Source organism: Cardiocondyla obscurior, linkage group LG08 (assembly GCF_019399895.1).
Source record: "Cardiocondyla obscurior isolate alpha-2009 linkage group LG08, Cobs3.1, whole genome shotgun sequence".
Classification (NCBI taxonomy): Eukaryota; Metazoa; Arthropoda; class Insecta; order Hymenoptera; family Formicidae; genus Cardiocondyla; species Cardiocondyla obscurior.
The window spans coordinates 5275382-5289318 of NC_091871.1; the positions used below are offsets into that span (position 1 = coordinate 5275382).

General features: G+C 34.4%; 4 protein-coding genes across 6 annotated transcripts; 1 reads left to right on the forward strand and 3 right to left on the reverse strand.

The window, feature by feature from the left end:
• Positions 1-60: 60 nt before the first annotated feature.
• On the reverse strand, positions 61-2322 carry Bili (FERM domain-containing protein 8 Bili). 3 transcript variants are annotated; one of them, XM_070660680.1, is made up of 7 exons: positions 2033-2322; positions 1802-1903; positions 1272-1721; positions 736-1193; positions 456-614; positions 218-383; positions 61-156 (listed from the first exon to the last, which is right to left on the reverse strand). In XM_070660680.1, the coding sequence occupies exons 2-7, from the start codon at positions 1887-1889 to the stop codon at positions 116-118; spliced, it is 1362 nt and encodes a 453-aa protein (XP_070516781.1). In that variant the 5' UTR covers positions 1890-1903; positions 2033-2322; the 3' UTR covers positions 61-115. The 3 variants fall into 3 exon arrangements, with proteins under 3 accessions (XP_070516781.1, XP_070516779.1, XP_070516780.1); XM_070660678.1 differs by having other exon boundaries at positions 1802-1910; XM_070660679.1 differs by having other exon boundaries at positions 1802-1910; positions 2011-2322.
• A 143-nt stretch (positions 2323-2465) lies between these two features.
• Positions 2466-5218, reverse strand: LOC139104910 (eukaryotic initiation factor 4A-III). Its single transcript, XM_070660682.1, has 5 exons — positions 4987-5218; positions 3805-4140; positions 3502-3724; positions 3178-3432; positions 2466-3088 (listed from the first exon to the last, which is right to left on the reverse strand). The coding sequence occupies exons 1-5, from the start codon at positions 5126-5128 to the stop codon at positions 2836-2838; spliced, it is 1209 nt and encodes a 402-aa protein (XP_070516783.1). The 5' UTR covers positions 5129-5218; the 3' UTR covers positions 2466-2835.
• Positions 5219-5277: 59 nt separating this feature from the next.
• Positions 5278-7154, forward strand: Bub3 (mitotic checkpoint protein Bub3). The gene is made up of 5 exons (XM_070660684.1): positions 5278-5452; positions 5679-5889; positions 5988-6057; positions 6133-6443; positions 6519-7154. Exons 2-5 carry the CDS (start codon positions 5695-5697, stop codon positions 6921-6923), a joined length of 981 nt encoding a protein of 326 aa, XP_070516785.1. The 5' UTR covers positions 5278-5452; positions 5679-5694; the 3' UTR covers positions 6924-7154.
• Positions 7155-8260: 1106 nt separating this feature from the next.
• Positions 8261-13890, reverse strand: Dpcoac (dephosphocoenzyme A carrier). Its single transcript, XM_070660683.1, has 6 exons — positions 13749-13890; positions 10334-10576; positions 9850-10175; positions 9481-9746; positions 9000-9174; positions 8261-8922 (listed from the first exon to the last, which is right to left on the reverse strand). Exons 2-6 carry the CDS (start codon positions 10475-10477, stop codon positions 8787-8789), a joined length of 1047 nt encoding a protein of 348 aa, XP_070516784.1. The 5' UTR covers positions 10478-10576; positions 13749-13890; the 3' UTR covers positions 8261-8786.
• Between the last annotated feature and the right edge of the window lie 47 nt (positions 13891-13937).

Here is a 13937-nt window from a genome sequence, read left to right on the forward strand (position 1 = left end):
TAAATATATTAACTCCCGCGCATAAAAAGAAATTTCTAAATAGTTTAAAAATTACACTCATTTCGTTATCATCAAGGAATGTATTGGCATCACAAAATGTACAATCACAATGTATTTATCGAAAAGACCATGACCCCATTTGACCAATGCACCGACCTAAAATAATTTCAAAACTTAAATAAATCAACATATGATAATTTTGCGATTGCTTCATTACCTTCGTCATCAAAAGTGGCTAGAGTGAATTTACTGAGTTTATTTGTGAAGCTTCCATTAGAAAAAACTAGCGGATGATCTAACTGATCGTTGCTGCTGTCGCTGTTAATGAATTGACGGCGATAATCCTCCGCAAAGCCGGATATTAATGTGTCCATCATTGGCGCCTGAAACAACGATTTATTAAACGTTAGTTTTTATAAATATACGCGGTGTGCATATATACAAATGTTATTTACCTGTCGTGAAAATACTTGTAGAATTTTGTAGACACGAGCTCCATTTTCTCGTACCGGAAATTGCAGAAATAAACAAGGTAGACAATCCGGATTATTCTCGTCTGAAGGTTTCGCCATTTCCCAACTTAATTCCGAGTATTTTAGCCCTAATAGCAAGCTCTACATAAATATATTTCAAATGTTACTATGCTATATATTTTTTTCATAAATATGTTTTATGTAAAAGTTCGAAATTATCGTATTTAAATAAAGATTGCCGATAGACAAACATCGAACTTACGCACTGCATGTCGTCGACTATGTACACTCCCGATGTATTGATTGCAATAAGGACCTGCATATCACGATTAGTGATCCACGATGCGAGTCCTCTGACGGGTCGCTCGATTTGCCCTTGAAAGAAAGCCGCACCGTAACACGGTAAATTCCAACAAAATTCAAGATACTTTCTGATTAACTTCTTGGGATTTGCGTTGGCGCTACCATTATGGCTAGGTATTCGCTTGTATTGTTCCAGAAGATGCGCCTCGGGTGCTCCTTTGCCACCCACTAATCCCAATCCAAGTCCCAATCCTAACAGAAGACTGGGAGAAGCGTAATGATGCGGTAAAAATCGGCCGCGGTGTCTATGGAAAAACGCCAGAGTGTGGGTTTGTGCGTTATAAGGACCAAGCTCGATTCGGGCCTGTAACGCTCCCAAACTGGCGTAACGTGAAGGGCCATCACACGCATATCGTCCTAAACAGATGATTTATGTTATAAAAAAATATTAAATTTGTAGAAAGACTTAATTTTTTTATTCGGTAGTTCTTTTACCTTGTAGAACATTGTACTTGGCTTCCGCATAAAGCAATTCAAGAATTTTGGTATCCTTAATCTGTTCTTCCTCCAACTTGGAGAGAAATATATTTCTACGAAAATATAACAAGGGCTCCTCGTCGTCGGGGTCTTCTGTATGAGAAATATATTTGTTTACAAGGTAATTCCATTTCGCAGCCAATTCCACAGGCTTGTGTGTTGGACGTAATTGTACTTCCAGCTGCGAAGAACACATCCATAACGCAAAAATTGATGTGATGGTTGCCGAAGAGAATCTGGATAAACCCAGCTCCGCTTCTGACTGCACTATCGTAAAAATCTGTTGTGCAGTTGCATTTTGCTCAACTTCCATCGTCAGAAATACCCCAGTCATTAAATAAACGGCTATGCGTACAGTAGGTCTTCCTGTGTTGGAATACTGCGGCTGACTCGTCATAGTTTTGCTTACTGCACGAGAAAAAAAGAGGTAACAATTATTTAAAAATATTAATTGTTTTAATCTTAGAATAATTCATATTTATACGTACAAGTGGACGAGTGTCCTTCCTTGTAGTCATTTGGATAACGACGTAACTGTTGTCCTCTCTGAATCGAACAATCATTTTGTTGCTCCATTTCCTTGAATATCCCTTAAATCTTTATTTATTAATTGTAGAATTTATTAATACAATAAAAAAATTAAAATTATAGATACTCATTGATCTATAATTATTAATATATTGGTTTATTCGCTCACTAATATCTTTAATGTTATTTACCTTTCTGGGTTAAAATATTGTAATCAATACATATTATTTAAAGTTGCACGTTCATAACACACTTTTGTTATTATCATGAAAGTAAACGATTATTATCACGAGTTCATTATTGCATCTTAAATATTTCGCCTACATTTTTAATACCATAAACTATATTCACTTGTTCCTACAAAATTGTGCATTGTCAACATGACGCTTCTAGTTTCTCTATTTTGGCTTCATTTTGGGTTCAACGCGTGTTACTGTGCTCTGTCGCGCTGCCATCTGAACTGTGGAGCAGCTACAGCCGTTATTGATTATTTGCACGCAGATATATAGAATGCGTATATGTATGTATTTTCCTGTGTGATATCGATAATTTCTCTGTTTCTATCTTAAAACATAACACATTTGAATTAAAAGAAATTAATATTAAAATTACAAAATGATAAAATACTTAATTAACAAAATTTATTCACTTTTTATAGTTTTGTATATAAGTTTTGCAATCCACATGTACTAAAAAAAATTATTCCATAAAAATAATTGTGTTTAATGGTTCGTTCATTAATGTAATTAAATATCACTTAATACAAAAGTGATAGAATATTTTTCTGTTTATTATATTATTCTTAAAAGAATATTATAAATTACGTACTAAGAAATAACTTAAGAATAATACGATATTAAAGGATATTCAAGTAATCTGGTTTTGGAAACTGTTGGTATGTGGTATTATTATGTATCTTTTGTATATTAACAGCAATTAAAGTTAAAGAAATTTTTGTACGTGGAATATTTAATCTACGTATAAGTCTCACGTTTTATATTAAATCCGCCACGTTCATCGGCATTTCATCTATTTGCGTAGAATAATATTGCTCGATATCTCGAAGAATTCTTATATCGTCAGTTTTTACAAAGTTTATCGACACACCTTTACGGCCAAAACGTCCCGATCGACCTATTCTGTGAATATACAATTCACGATTGTTGGGCAAATCGTAATTAATTACAAGAGACACCTGCTGAACGTCGATTCCTCTCGCCCACACATCTGTCGTGATCAATACACGGCTGTAAAGAGAGAAAAAAAACATTATATAATTTCTTATAAATATTTTTTAATTGTAATATATATATTTATTATTGGAATTTGATTATACCTTTGACCAGATCGAAACTCTTTCATTATATTATCGCGCTCTTTCTGAGGCATATCTCCATGCATAGAACATACTGTGAAATTAGCTTCGCGCATTTTCTCCGTCAACCAATCTACTTTACGTTTAGTATTACAAAAAATAACTGCTTGCGTTATCGTTAATGTGTCATATAAATCACAAAGTGTGTCAAATTTCCACTCTTCTCGTTCTACAGCAACAAAGAACTGCTTGATGCCTTCCAAAGTCAATTCATCACTGAAATTATAAATAATTAAAATAACATACACACATATTTAATAATAAAACCGCAGAAAAATAATTTACCGTTTGACAAGAATGCGAATAGGGTCTGTCATAAATTTACTAGTCATCTCTAGAATTTCGTGCGGTAAAGTTGCCGAAACTAGAACAACTTGTGTCGCTGGTGGGAGATATCGATACACATCATAAATTTGTTCTTTGAAGCCCTTGTTCAACATTTCGTCAGATTCGTCCAACACCAGCATCTTGATAGCTCTAGTCCTAAGTACTCGCCTTTTGATCATATCTAAGTATTTTTACATTATAAATTAATTAGTACTAATAATATTTTTCGATCCTTACATACATATAAATTATGTTACTTACCAAAAACTCTACCAGGAGTCCCAGATACAACATGTTGACCATAATCAAGCTTTCTAATATCTTCTCCAAGATTTGTACCACCAATACAGGCATGACATTGTACATTCATAAAATCTCCCAATGCAAGAATAACCTTTTGGATTTGAGTGGCAAGTTCTCGAGTTGGGGATAAAACCAGAACTTGAGTTTCCCGTACTGTTGTATCCAGAGACTGCAATATTGCAATTGAAAAGGTAGCAGTTTTGCCTGTACCAGATTGTGCCTGAGCTATCACATCTCTGCCCTTCATAATAGGTTTGATAGACCGTTGCTGTATAGCCGACGGTTTCTCAAAACCTGAAAAAAAAAGAAAGAAAATTCAATATTATTATATACATCAGTGCTCGGAATTAGTAGTCCAGTTCGGCCGATTTCTAATCGTCTCCGCCTTCGGTCCCCCACTATCGCTCGAAGCTCGACGGCCGGCTGCCGATCGCCCGCGAGACGCTTTAACTTAGGAGCGTTCCTATTTATATTCACGTTAAAATCATACACTTTATTAAATAATTAATAAAATTCTTTTTTTTATTAATAATTCATATAATTACATATTACTAATTTCTTATTATTAACATTTTTATTATTTTAATAATTATTTTACTGTGTAGCAGAGTTTCAAATATATTAAATTATATATTTTAAAATACATTTTTATATGTTTAAAACTCGGCCACACAGTAATTTAATAAAAATAATAAAAATGATAATAAGAAATTAGTAATATGTACGTAATTATACGAGTTATTAATTAAAAAAAAATTTATTAATTATTTATTAAAGTGTATAATTTCTGCGTGAATATACATAGAAACGCTTGAGTTAAAGCGTCTCCCAGGCGATCGGCAGCCGGCCGTTGAGCTTCGAGCGATAGTGAAGGACCGAAGGCGGAGACAATCAGAAATCGGCCAAATTGGACTACTAATTCCGAGCGCTAATATACATATATACAAACATAAGTCTAAGTAAGTTATTGATGACCGATTAAAGATTGCCATAATTATTATCTTTATGGATAAAAAAATACGATTTGCGTTTATTATACATGTAAAATGCTTTTGTAACAATTTATAACGATTTAATTGAAATAAATAAAACCGCACAAAAGTAAGGTTAACTCCGAAGAATATCCGGTGAACTACGTACCGTACGCGTAGATCCCGCGTAGTAACTCGTCGCGAAGACCCATGTTGTCAAAGGTAGGAATAACTTCGACATCTTCGCTGGTTTCGAACTCGACGTTCGATAAATCTTCTGTTTGCGCTACACGCCGTGATTTCTCCGCCATTTCGGAAAAAACGAGGTGGACAGAATTAGATGCGACAGAAAGAATCAACAATGGTCGGCAATTGGCGTCACTGGCGTGCTTCTCACTTTACTCCACAAACTTTTCCGTTTCCACGCTTCGGTGTTATGTCGCCACTGTTGCTGCAAACGTAACCGAAAAGACACGAAAAGACGTGGTAGGGGACCCTGCCGCGATTCTGTAGTCTTTCAAACTTTATTTTTTAATTACAGGAAAGTTACACGTGTCAAATAATCGCTGCCAATAGTATCAAATACGATTTAGACGTTTTCTTTTTAAACGTAACGCTCATCCGTTTTGTATCAAGTAGGTAAAATATGTATAGGAAATATTGGTTTTCGAGCAGATTCATAGGTTATATTTACAAAAACTTATTGCAGCTTGTGTTAACACGACACGCCGGTCGGTTTTTATTGTAGAAATATTTTTCCTTCACTCGTTTTGCTACTGTGATTTCACAGATTCTACAGGTTCCACTTATGTTAGTCAGACTCACTCGATGAGCTTCTCTCACTTGGAAATATTGTTGCAGAATACCTCTGGCAAGGATGGAGTCCAGGACTGAATTTAAAATAAAGTCACCACCGAGTGATGCAATTTCTGCGGTTGAATTTGGACCAAACTCCACACAGTTCCTTCTAGTTTCGTCGTGGGATAGTACAGTCAGACTGTATGACATACATGCTAACACTATGAGGCTAAAGTACAATCATGACCTGCCAGTATTAGATGTTGCATTTCAGGTAGCTAAAACTACTTATTTTTTTTTATTATGCAATTTTTAGCGTTATTAGTATTAATAATTGTGAAATTAACGAAATGTTCTTATCATTGATTACAGGATGCTGTTCATGCATATAGTGGTGGTTTAGGGAATACTCTAAAAATGTATGACATAAATAGCAATACTGGTACTATCTTTTTTAATATTACTATTTAAGTTTTCTTTATATCACAAATACATGTATTATATATATTTATTATAGAATCAATAATGGGCACACATGAAAAACCAATCAGAAAAATTGAATATTGTGCAGCTGTAAATGCAATATTAACTGGTGGTTGGGATGCTGCAGTAAAACTGTGGGATCCACGTACACCTACCTGTGTTGGAAGTTATTTGCAACCTGATGTAGTCCTTGCCTTATCTGTGTGTGGTGACAAATTTGTCGTTGGCACAGCAAAACGAAAAGTTTGCATTTGGGATTTGAGAAATATGGCCGGCATGTTTCAGAGACGAGAAAGCAGCTTAAAATATCAAACGCGTTGCATAAAAGGTTTCCCTAATGAACAGGTATGTTTATCCTTTATAATTCTACATACATTCTTTCATTACATTCTGCATATATTACTTTAATTTTTTATTTAGGGATATGTATTAAGCAGCATAGAAGGTCGAGTTGCCGTCGAATATCTCGATACCATGCCAGAAGCTCAGAAGAAGAAATATGCATTTAAGTGTCACAGAATAAAGGAAAATAATGTCGAGCACATTTATCCAGTGAATGCAATTAGTTTCCATTCTGCATATAACACATTTGCTACTGGAGGCTCGGATGGTTATGTGAATATCTGGGACGGTTTTAATAAGAAAAGGCTGTGTCAATTTCATCGATATAATGCTGGCGTGGCTGCACTGAGTTTTAGTCATGATGGTTCTGTTCTCGCGATAGGTGTTTCATATTTAAATGAAGCTGAAATTCCGCCGGGTGGCAGTGATGAGCGAGAAATTTATATAAGATACGTCAACGATCAAGAAACTAAGCCGAAATAAAACAAATTTATACCAAATGCTATAAATACAGTGAAAAAAAATGTGTGATTAGAAACTGGTGGATTTCCCATGTATTACAGTGAAGTAAAATAGCAGAAATTTATTCTGTGAATAATTGTAAATATTTTGATTATTAATTTATATACTTTTCATGAGAAAATAATATAGCATGTCGACTCGCAATAAAGTCAGTAAAATATAAATTTTATAAATGGATTCTCGTTTATAAACGTATTTTTGTTTATTAAAGTATTCGCGTTTAATTTTCAGGAAATAAATTTGATTTGTACCGGTACAGATTTTTACATTTATATATTCTCATCTCGATATGATATCACGGTACTTTTTTTTTTATTCAATTAGATACCATATTCATATTTTCATGGTGGTTCGTTTTATAGATAAATTTTTATAGATGACTTGATTGTATCTATCATACATTATAAAAATATAAATAAGCTGAAATAAAAATCATAAGCTGTATAAAATTTATATATCTACTAAATAATTTTATATTATACATAATACAATAATTGCAAACAAGCTATAAAATTATAAAGAATAAATTTTTTTTAATACAATGCAGTGTTGTAATTAACATGATTACATGAATTCCGAAAACTCCGAAAATTAATCATTAAAAGGACAAATTTGTATTGTCAAAAAAAGCAAAGTTTTTTGTGAAATATTGCAAAATATGAAGAAGGCATTAAATTTCCAAATACGAAATGCGATAAATTAATTAATTCCCTTCTTTGTTATCACATAAATTTTATATTTTAACTGTTTACATAAATTTGTGGCACAGCATTTAAAATTATATACAAAATATTTAAAACTATTCAATCGTAAGATGCTGAAATGCAGACAAAACAAGTATATAAATCTTTTTTAACATATACAACTGTAATATGCTACTGTTAATAATTAATTGTGATATAAACTTATTATAGAAATATAACGATGGCGAATCTTTTTACGATGTTCTAAATTTTATTGTCGATATTGATTGCAGTCTTTATAAATAAACGTAAATTAGTCATTGCAGCATCAAACCAATATAGGTGTATTGATTGAATTAAATATCTGATTTTCCGGCGAAACTTATTTTATAAACTGTACATTATTTCTACATTTTACATAGGCTTAAGAAAATTATTATTCTCTTGAGTATTTTGATTTTCAAAATAAAGAGTGCCGTATACACGATTATACACACGATTTCAAATATGAATGATACCACTGCTTGTCCACTTTTATCGTAGAAGTTTTAACATAATTAAGGCAAGTAAGAAAATTTATGTTTTTATTTAAACTTTTAATTATATACTTAAATATCATTTTTAAAAATCATACTTTAATATTATTCGATCAATGTGTAAGATACATGTATTACATCTCTCCAACTTTTCCAACGATTTTTATAATGATCGGAATAACAATATGTACATAATATTTAACAATTTGTACTAATGACTTCCTGTGTTGCGTTTGGCAACATGCCTTCGTAAATTGACCACCTATTCTTCTTATATTGTTAATAATGCATTTACTGCAATATTATTTTATATTCTTGCTATTGACGATGCTTTATGCACAAATTTACAATTCTTTTGCCAAGTAAAGTTTTAAAATGTAAGCTGACATTATTTATCTATCATTAAAATCATTTGTGTTAAACGATATAATAATTAGTAATTATAATTATTATTTATATAATTACGAATTAATATTGCTGATTATTAATCGATAATTAATATAAATGATTTTGATAACAGTCAAGCAATAATTATAATTAATAATTCTAATTGTTCGGTAGTATTTTGTAATAATAGACTTTCAATGTTATGTGTTCCATTAATCTTACGTATCTTCGCTTATAACTTTCCTTAAAGTGTCCCGTATTGTATCATGCGTGGCAAAACTGATTCCAACAGCAATAGGACCCTTTACCCAATTCATGCTCAAGCCTTTGTAAAAAGCCATTATTCCTTCTTCCCTGTAACGTGTATAATGTATGTTAACTAATTTATCGTTTTGTTGTTACATTCTATTATTATGTCTTTCAGTACTTACGTATAAATTTTCGCGATAGTTGACGTGATCGTGTGATAATGCTGGCCCTTGATCGCCGACGTCTGCATTCTTCGCCGCACAATGTCCAGTGGGTAGCTGCTTGTCTGACCGACCATTCCAGCGATGCCGCCGCAAATGAGAGAGGTCGAGAATCCCGGAATAGTCACCGTGTACACTGTTCATCGACACGTAGCCATCATCGAACATGAAGCACGCAGCACTTCGAAATACGCCGCCGGTCGGGCTTGTCTCGCGTCGCTATTAAAGTTAGTACCGTCCCAATATCAGGGGAAACAGGGTGCCCCCGACGTGCCCCATCGGTACCCTGCTTTACGATCATATACAACAGCCACTCTCATTCGTATAACCCTCGATTGTCTTTTTTTCGCATGTTGTATGTGTATGTGTGTATATATTTGAGTACAAGCACCGCCACCGTCGACGGGCATCAAGAGGATTCATGTGAACGGAATCGACTCACCGCTAAATAAGTTTCTCAGCATGTCGTACGTGAAGAAACTGCAGCCGGCGTATGGGATGGCACCAAGAATCGTAGCGGTGAATCCACGGTAATACGCCAATATTCCTTCCTGTTTATACATTCGCGAGAACGCCTGGCGCAAAGTCTTGTATTCGGCCTTCAAAGTCACTGCCATTCTTGCCCGCATCAAGTCTAAAGGGTACGTCATGGTCTGCGATGTCACGCCCGCGAGTGCGCCGGCCAAAAAGCTCGCCCATGGCTTTTCTCTGCAAATATTTATAACGCAGAAATTAAACCTGCACACTGTATCACTTAAATTGTTAAACGCTTTCTTTGTTTGTTAAAGCTGTTCCTGAATTTTTCATATACCTTTCCGCGCCGTTAATATTCAGAATTCTTTTCCATTGTTCGTGCGCCGTGAATTGCACCGCCGAATATGGCACTATCCTAACCATGGTAGCGCTATTTCCACGCCACAGGCTAAGAAGGCCTTCGGTGCGCATCGCTGTAGTTAAAAATCCTATCGCTGCCCTGGCCGAGTAGGGTTGCTTCGAAATTTGGAAATTAATCTTTGTACGGTCTAATGGTGCTATCGTAGTTTTCGCTATAGCTCCTGCTATCGCGCCGGACACCAGACTCGTCCAGACCCTTTGGGTATTCGAAATCTCCTTTCCAGTAGATTTTTTCTGTTTGCTCTGTAACGTACATAATATTACTCTTGTTTATACATAAAAGTATAGATTATAAATATACTTATTAAATATATTTAGCTAACAATAATATTAATCTTTTTGATAAGAATAGTTGAACTTTTATATTAATTAATATAGCATAATAAATATATTTTTCTTACTGTAACGTCCACATCTTGCCTCTCCATTGGCGGGGCTAATGTGGTAGTCGACGTGGTGTGTTTTCCAATCGGTAGCACGGATACCTGAATACGTTCAAGAACCGCTTGACCACCCTCTCCAGGACGGGTTGCATGCCCACTCATCTCTGGCACACCCTGTTGCTCCGCTTCCGATGGACTTTCATGCAAATTGCCGTTCTCCTTTTCGTATTGATGACATGTATGAGCCGACACGGGATAACTCTGCAAATATATTCGTTTTACGAAATCAGACATTCACAAAAAATTTATCTATCTCTTTAAACTTTTTTTCAATTTCCGTATAATTAATCTTGATTTACTGTTGACAATTGTGCGCTTAATCACTCAAGTTTCTGATATAATTCGTGATATGATATCCTTTTAACGATTTATTATCTTACAAAACGGAATAAATTTCTATGGAAGACCGGTAATATTGATAAAAGAATATATACTTTAAAAATATTATTAACCTTCCGATATAGAAGAAAGATAACAACGACTGATTCTTAAGAGGCAGGAAGGGAGAGCTTAAATTTAATATTATCGTGCTTGCAGTTAGATAATGCTGACGTCAAGAAGACCAAAGTGCAAACTATAGAAGCTGTACTTTACAAAGATGTAAATCAAAATAAAAAAATAATTTTTTTGTACGCATGTCCGCATGCGATGATATTCGCATAAAACTCTAGTGTTATCAAGTGCTATCAATTTTTATACTTTATATTTAAAGATGGAAAACAAAAATGTATAGGCTACAAAATGAGTTCTTCTTTCAAGTAGTTTCATAACGTTATTATTTATGTAAAGCACAAAAATCGGAAACTAGCACGATAAATAACAATTGACGAGAAAGCAATGCTTGCGACACAATGATAAGAATTATCTTCGGTTACATTTTTTACGTAAGCATTATAGTTTCTTGTTATCAACCGCAAGTTTATAAAAAGCATAATAAGAACGAATTAAATTGATAATTTTTGCATAACAATTCGCATCGATATTTCTGCTTGTGAGACACGTATGCACAAAGCAAATTAGATAATCGTTTTTCACATCTATATACGACAGACTAAAAATATCTCCAAAGTATCGTCTTATCGGCCGCCATGCCAATTAGAATTCCGTAAGAGATTTTACTAAATAGATATCGCAACTTATTATTTAAATTTAAAATAATAAAAAAAATATGAAAAAAAAGAGACCTATAATATACAAAGGTTGCTGATACAAAAAGTCTTATCGTTTTATTTTTTTTCTATCGTGTTACTAATATGGCATATTTATTGCAACATCAAAACTTACTTTTGTGAAATAATAAGCAACCAGTTTATCATCAATAAGAAAAAAAATTTTGCATATAACAGTAGAAAATAGAAAATTTTTTTGTATTTGTATTAATCAGAAATTTTAATCCTTTTTGGAGTCAAATTTAAAACAAAAACCGAAAAATATTTTATATTAATTTTGTCGAGCATTTGCTTGTGACATGTTATCAAATACTAAATGAGAACGGTTTTTATAATTTGTGAAAAAGTTTCCATAGTTATATAATAGCTACATTTGCTAGAAACCTTATCTCTCTCATTTTTGCGTGCATGCGTTCTTACCACGTGTTACAGCATGATAATCATTACGCATTCACGAGAAGATAGATGAGTGCGTTTGTGCGTCGTCATACGACGAACGTCATTGAAATAATCTGCTGTATATTAATTCTCAAGACGAGTGAGACTTTTGCAAAGAAAACTCGAGAAATTCAGGAGAGATCTGCGCAACGCGATTTGAGTAAATTATCTATTTTACAAATGGACCGAGACCTTGGGCGTATTTTTAAGCTTCGCTGGAGTTTCTAATATTATTTATGGGATTGCATTCGGGAACGAGTATTACGATTTCTCCATCTCGGAATTAGTTAAGCGAGCATCTGAAATTTCAAAATGCACGGATGAAAGGAATTTGTGAAAATTTAATATATGATTTTGAAATAGGTAATTTCATTAATAAGCAATGAGAAACGGAAATTCAAGGTAAATGCTAGATTCTTACTACGTGTTCTGCGGTTTAGAGCGTCAGGTATTTTCTCGGAGTAGCAAGTCAGCGAAAATCAAGTCTAATTCTCGAAATGACTCTGATTCGGTATAAAACGCCCATCGAAATGCAACGCCGTGAACAAGCAATGTGAGGATATTATGTAACACTTGTTATCGGCGTAACACTTGAAAATGTGTTTACGAACAAAGATACGAAGAAGACGGTGAAATGAAATGAATTGATTACGCTATTGGTAGCACGTGGAAGCGAATTGCGATGTGTAAAGCGCATGTAAGATTATCACGTATAAAGCCACACCGTAGGCTACTGCGAACAAACATCTAAGATTTCAATGTATGCGATTAACAAATGCTTTAATTATTGAGATCACAAAAAATTTATCAACGATTCTTGTTTAGTTTACTTATATTAATAATCGTTAATAAATTTTTAATGATATTTGTTGACTTAAAAATTTCGAAAGCAATCCATATTTTAATAAAATAACATCTCTCTAGTCAGACGTTAAAAATAACTACTCATAAATTGAAGATCAATGTCAAGCTATGGTACCAATGGTCATCTTGTTTCAAATCAATTATCCCGCAAACGGAGTATCAGAAATTCTAAAAACAACCAGTTGAAAGAGTTGAAAACTGACGTCAGATGTATTAGCAATAATCTTAAGTCAATATAATCGCGCTTATTGGAATGATTGGAATGATAGGAGATGATAGGAGTTGATAAAATATTCTCTAATGACTTAATGACAACGTGGAAAAGTTCAAATGACATGCCCACTCTTTCAGACCTTTGGACTTTGGTTTCTCTTGCCAAGGCTGCAATCAAGCAAAATATTGATATAAAAAGCCACAAACATTGGTATTCTGCTAAAATAGTTCATCGAAACGTTTTTCGTCGTTCGATTTCGTGATTCTAGTTGGGATGGTAAGAAACCGCCGAGCAGTGTAAGCTGAGCGTTAAAGCAACGACGTAGAATCCAGTGCACACGTATACACGGCCATGCCGGATGCGTTTTATTTACGCGATATGCGTGGATTGTCGAATCTATCGCAGAAATGATCTAGGCGGAAACGGTGAATTCCAACCGTCGATTGCGTCATAATCGACCCACCTTCACGCGAGGTAATCGAAAACCACCGTGTCCTCTTCTATTTTGCTTAAAAAATACCAAAGTGTCGTTCGCGACGAGCATCGAAGCACGCAGCAGCGAGACGAGAAAGAGAAAGAGAGAGAGAAAGAGAGAATAGATAAGTAAATAAATGAGTAGGAGAGATCAAATGCGATCTGCTCGTTTTCGATTAGCATTTTCCGCGGCGCAAATAAGCTGAGAACCAACCTCGTCGTCTGCGCTCCAGATGACCGTGCTGTAATTCGAATCTCTCTGACACGCACATCCACATCAGCTTGCAGACTATCGTAGACTGATCACGGACGATGGACTTCATGGACTGTGATCACTGTGACGAACTGCGGTCAATCCCACGATTCCTGATGTCACGAAACACTCAGCGACCTCAACCGGACT

Coding starts and splice junctions, on each gene's coding strand:
- Bili (XM_070660680.1), bottom strand. CDS start 1,889: ATGGAGCAACAAAATGATTGTTCGATTCAGAGAGGACAACAGTTACGT. Junction 615..735: donor TAGTCGACGACATGCAGTGC/GTAAGTTCGATG, acceptor ATATTTATGTAG/AGCTTGCTATTAGGGCTAAA. Junction 384..455: donor TACAAGTATTTTCACGACAG/GTAAATAACATT, acceptor TCGTTGTTTCAG/GCGCCAATGATGGACACATT.
- LOC139104910 (XM_070660682.1), bottom strand. CDS start 5,128: ATGGCGGAGAAATCACGGCGTGTAGCGCAAACAGAAGATTTATCGAAC. Junction 3,725..3,804: donor GACTCCTGGTAGAGTTTTTG/GTAAGTAACATA, acceptor AAAAATACTTAG/ATATGATCAAAAGGCGAGTA. Junction 3,433..3,501: donor ATTCGCATTCTTGTCAAACG/GTAAATTATTTT, acceptor TTATAATTTCAG/TGATGAATTGACTTTGGAAG.
- Bub3 (XM_070660684.1), top strand. CDS start 5,695: ATGGAGTCCAGGACTGAATTTAAAATAAAGTCACCACCGAGTGATGCA. Junction 5,890..5,987: donor TATTAGATGTTGCATTTCAG/GTAGCTAAAACT, acceptor CATTGATTACAG/GATGCTGTTCATGCATATAG. Junction 6,444..6,518: donor AAGGTTTCCCTAATGAACAG/GTATGTTTATCC, acceptor TTTTTTATTTAG/GGATATGTATTAAGCAGCAT.
- Dpcoac (XM_070660683.1), bottom strand. CDS start 10,477: ATGAGTGGGCATGCAACCCGTCCTGGAGAGGGTGGTCAAGCGGTTCTT. Junction 10,176..10,333: donor GGCAAGATGTGGACGTTACA/GTAAGAAAAATA, acceptor TGTACGTTACAG/AGCAAACAGAAAAAATCTAC. Junction 9,747..9,849: donor AATATTAACGGCGCGGAAAG/GTATATGAAAAA, acceptor AAATATTTGCAG/AGAAAAGCCATGGGCGAGCT.